The sequence below is a fragment of the Engraulis encrasicolus genome, chromosome 11 (assembly GCF_034702125.1).
Source record: "Engraulis encrasicolus isolate BLACKSEA-1 chromosome 11, IST_EnEncr_1.0, whole genome shotgun sequence".
Lineage (NCBI taxonomy): Eukaryota > Metazoa > Chordata > Actinopteri > Clupeiformes > Engraulidae > Engraulis > Engraulis encrasicolus.
Window position 1 is genome coordinate 10,313,704 of NC_085867.1, and position 5,000 is coordinate 10,318,703.

General features: G+C 44.7%; 1 protein-coding gene across 1 annotated transcript in view; it reads left to right on the forward strand.

Annotated features, from left to right (window-relative positions):
• garnl3 (GTPase activating Rap/RanGAP domain like 3) overlaps nt 1-5,000 on the forward strand; it is a 146,707-nt gene that overhangs the window by 96,731 nt on the left and 44,976 nt on the right. The window contains exon 7 of the mRNA XM_063211173.1: nt 2,707-2,770. Coding sequence (XP_063067243.1) covers nt 2,707-2,770 — 64 coding nt within the window. The remainder of the gene's footprint in view (nt 1-2,706; nt 2,771-5,000) is intronic.

Consider the following 5,000-nt stretch of genomic DNA (forward strand, 5'->3'; position numbering starts at 1 on the left):
AGCAAACACATTTCGAACACATACAGGGACACAACAAAAGTACAACAATAAGTAGATGGAGTGAATGGTTTTAGGTCCATTGATATGGGGCAGATGATGGGGGCAGAGATGAAATTAGTTCTGCAAGGGGATACAACGATCCAAAGAACCTCATCGCGGCCGCGAGTTCGGCTGAGGGAGGTAGCCGAACAAGCAAGTGAAGTCACAGCTGAGAAATGCCAGAGGAGGAGTCGCGGACACACTGACTGAGGCGGCAGTTTTTAGTAGAACGCCATGGTGGGGTCCACGGAGACGCCTGTGCAGACAGGAGGAGACGTACTGGACTGCTGGGTGTTGGAGTGGCCGCGAGCCGGTGAAGCCAACAGCCAAGCTGTGTTAACAGCAGTCAGCTGTGAACTCCTCATTCAGCAACGGAAAAGTGTCCCCCCAAACAGGTGTTTTAGAAGCAGTCACACAGCGCGCCGACGCCAGTGCAGCTGGAAGGCCACCGTGGTTCGTCATCAGCCAGGTATCGACGACAAGTTGTTTGTCCGTCCGGAAAGAATGTAAAATTGTCCTACGCTTAAAGTTTTTAGTGTGATGGTGGTAAATTGGATTGAATGGATGGAAGAAAGCCAATATAAAGTAAATAAAGTTTCCCCGCTGTCAGCTTTGCCACAACAATTTGTTGGACTGTTCTTCAATCACCATCCCAATTTAAAATGAGGAAATTACATTAGAATTGTGCTCATGCAAGATATTGAATTCATTTTCTGTCATCGATGATGTCATCATGAGGTCACAAGCAGGCAAGGGAGGAAGGAAGTCTGCATATTGGAATCCACCCTTTGGCTATATCTCAAAGTCAACGATCCTGGCCTTGCTAGGACGTGAAAACTCTGCGGAGTTAACTTAAGAGTATCCAATCACTGGGCGTTTCACGTCCTAGCAAGACCAGGATCCTTGACTTTGAGATCCGGCCATAGTGTGTATTTGTCTGCCCACATGTTTGTGTCTCGTCTGCAGGGGGCACCACAAGCACATCAAATCACACACTTCGGCAGACACATACAGGGGCAACATCATGTGCACCTAGCCTTGGATAGGGGACCAGGACCCTGTTTCTTGAAAGCATCATTGCTAGCCAGTTAGCAACTTACTAGGTTTCCAATAGGAAATTGCATTGCAACCAAGTAGTGACGTGGTCAGAGATTCTTTAAGTATATAGAGATATGCCAATGTAATAGGTTGCTATGGGCACCTAACATGACCAAGTTCCGGTCTGCCTAAAGGGCCGTGTCATAATGCTCCCACAATGAATAGAATAGTCTTTAGGTCTGCCTAGGTCTGCCTAAGGGGGGCCATAATAGAACCAGGAAACAATGGGCCAATGGAACCTCTCTCTCTCTCTACTCTCTCTGGTGACGTGGTCTAAGCAGAGAGGTTCTATTTGGGACTGAGAAAATGTTTAGCACAGCCTTTCCTGGCCTCGACCAGTAACAAACCAAGGGAGGCGGGTTAACCATACAGTTGGGGAAATGTTAATTGTTATGCTCAAGGTCAGACCAAGAGTGCGTTACAATATGCAACCTTGCCTCCTCCACTTGTGCTTGTGGCCTCGCCCCACCTCCTGGCCCCTCCTCCGTGGAGAAAACGATAAAGTCTCCCAGCTGTCAGCCTAGCCACAACAACTTTTGAGGGACTGTTTTTCATTCACTATCCCAATTGCAAATGAGAAGAAGGCTTTACAATTGAGCTTTTGCAAGATATTGAAATATAATGCTGTGGTCAGTGATGTCATCATGACATATTACTTCCTGGTACGAGGAGACAAGCACAAGTGGAGGAGGCAAGGTTGCATATTGTAACGAGATTCGAAAGTCAATGATAATCAGAAATGCACCCCAAGGCCCTGCCGTGGCGTAACGGTGGGGCACGAGTCTGCTATGCGGCCGACCCGGGTTCAGGGTCATTTGCCGACCCCTCCCCGTCTCTCTCGCCATTTGCTTCCTGTCCACTTCTCATCCTGTCCTCTCATCAATTAAGTTGAAAAAGACCTAAATAAATCGGGAAAAAAGAAAGAAACAAAGTTACAATCTCTTATTTTCTGTTATTTCACTATGAAGGGTCAGGATGACCACAAAAAATTAGCCTGGGGCAGGGGCAAAGCAAACAAAGTGACCAGAGTGAATTTCAGAAACTAGAAGTCGGTTAATTATGACGCAGTTTGGTCAAAATCAATTACAATATTTACATCTTCGAATGCCCCAGGCGGACAAGGCAGGGAAGCCCTGTGATTAGCTTAATCAAGCATGTCAATCACACATCAAGAGTGAATAAAGGGAATGCTTGGTGAAGCTTCTTCAATGACCCTCAGTACCTGTTAGAATTGGTCACTTTTGGCATAAACATATTTACCGTACTCTTCTGCTTTCCTCTCCTCTCCTCTCCTCCTCTCCCTTTCTCTCCTCTCCTCTCCTCTGTGGTTCTCTTTCCGGTCACCCTCTCCTCCCTTTTTACTGCTTCTCTCGTCCCCTGCAGTCTCTTTGGTCATTTATTTACCTTTATTGTTAAATTGTGTTGCATAAAGACATATACTGCTAAGCCTGCAAAAATGTTTATACTGTAGTCACATTGGGATATCTAACCCTTTTATGTCTTTCTCTCTCTTTGTTTGTTTCCTCCCTCCTCTCTCTCTCCTTCTTTACTCCCTTCTCTTCCTTGCAGTGCCATGAACCTGGATCGCTTTGAGAAGGGGCCCAGAGAGATCCTCAACCCAGACATCCAGAAGGTGAGTCAATCAATCAATCAATCAATCAATCAATCTATCTATCTATCTATCTATCTATCTATCTATCTATCTATCTATCTATCTATCTATCTATCTATCTATCTATCTATCTATCTATCTATCTATCTATCTATCTGTCTGTCTGTCTGTCTGTCTGTCTGTCTGTCTGTCTGTCTGTCTGTCTGTCTGTCTAGCTATCTAGCTATCTATCTATTCACTAATCTATTCCTCCATCCATGGACTTTTGCCTCAGTATTTTTTTATTCCCTCTCACACACTCCTGGGAGACTCACACTGCCTGCAGGACTGGGCACTCAGACACACACATCCATCCATCCATCCATCCTTTCTATCCATGCATGCATCCATCCATCCTTTCTATCCATCCATCCATCCTTTCTATCCATGCATGCATCCATCCATCCTTTCTATCCATCCATCCATCCTTTCTATCCATGCATGCATCCATCCATCCATCCATCCATCTAGCCAGCCATTCGTCATTCTATTTGCCCTGTCCGGTCATCCTTCCCGTTAAACCAGCTGCTCAGATGGCCGTCCCCTCATAAGCTGTCAGTCAAACCCCCACTCACCTCATAAGCTGTCAGTCAAACTGCCAGTCCCCTTTGTGTTCCCTGTCAATCATTCCTCTCACGCCCAGCCCTCCCTCTCACCAATATCAGTTACCTGAGAGACTGGCCTGACCTGCCAGTCACCTGAGGCCACAGGATCACTTGGAAATCAATCAATGAATTAATTGATCGATTACATAATCTGAGGTGTCTACAGTCAATCAACTCTGTACAACAGTGGTTCACAAACTTTTCCAGCGGGGACCCCCTTTTGTATTTGAAAATATTTTGCCCTAGGCAATTTTTTTGTCCATTATTACATTACATTACATTTCACTTAGCTGACGCTTTCATTTTTTTTATTCAAAGTGACTGACAGTTATTATTTGTCAGGGTATTGGTTACAGTCCCTGGAGCAATGTAGGGTTAGGTGCCTTGCTCAAGGGCATTTCAGCCATGGATTCGAACCTGCAACCCCCAGATTGAAAGACCAACTCTCTAACCACTAGGCCACGGCTGCCCCCATTAATATTGCTAGATTTTCCATTAATAGTTTGTTGGCTAATATTGCTAGAAATCCACAGGACAGCAAATACATATATTAGCTGTTAGCTGTTAACTTGTGGATTTCCCATTTTTATGCAATGTCCCTTTTGTCCGCAACCTGCCTTCAGCACCTCCGCGATCCCCCTTGGGGTCCCGGCCCCCAGTTTGGGAACCACTGCAGTACAGGATCCTGGCACTCAACAAAAGCAGCCTCCTGACACCCTGTCCATCACCTACAATGTTATTGACATTGGCATTGAGCAAAGACAGTGGATGGTACAAAGGCACACAGTAGGTTTAGCAGTTAACTCTGGATATAAAATAGGTTTACTGTGGACACTCTCTCAAGTGTTGTGTCAAAGCGTATGAGCGTACAAGAAGAAACATGAAATTGCAAACAATTAACTGTTAAAGGAGTATGCCACTATTTTGGGGCTTCATACAGTTCAAATCGTTGGCCAGGGTTTATATAGGTGGTTAAGTGTCTTATTTTTCATGTAAGCCGCTGTCTTGTTTTAAGACAAGTTAAAAGAGGGAGCAGGTCGCTAAGCTAGTGAAAGTCAATGGATCCGTGTAGCATGTAGCAATGCTACATGGATGCATTGACTTTCACTAGCTTAGCGACATACTCCCTCTTTTAACTTGTCTTAAAGCAAGACAATGCTTCACATGAAAAATAAGACACTTTACCACCTTTATAAACCCCCAGCCAACGATTTTTAACTGTGTTAAGCCCCAAAATAGTGGCATCCCCCTTTAACTGTGCAGTACATGGTTTCATTTTTATAGCAAAGGGGCGTGTCTGTATGTTATCGGACAGCATTTGCGCCTGTGTGCATTTCCATATTTCACTTATTTTGAAGTGCTGCCCTTCTCTTGTAACAAGGACGTCCCCTTCTGCCACTTCTGTAATTTCTGCAAATTACCCCGAGTGCGCAGATGAATGGTGGTTTGGAGGGTGTGGGATTTATCATTGCAGTCAATGCATGTTTGATGCTGTATGTAAATAGAGAGTTTCTGTTATTGCGAACATTTCCTATTTCACAACAAAGAAAGAAAGAAATGAAAGCTTTCTGTTTTATTTTACAATAGTGACACACAGTTAACCAATG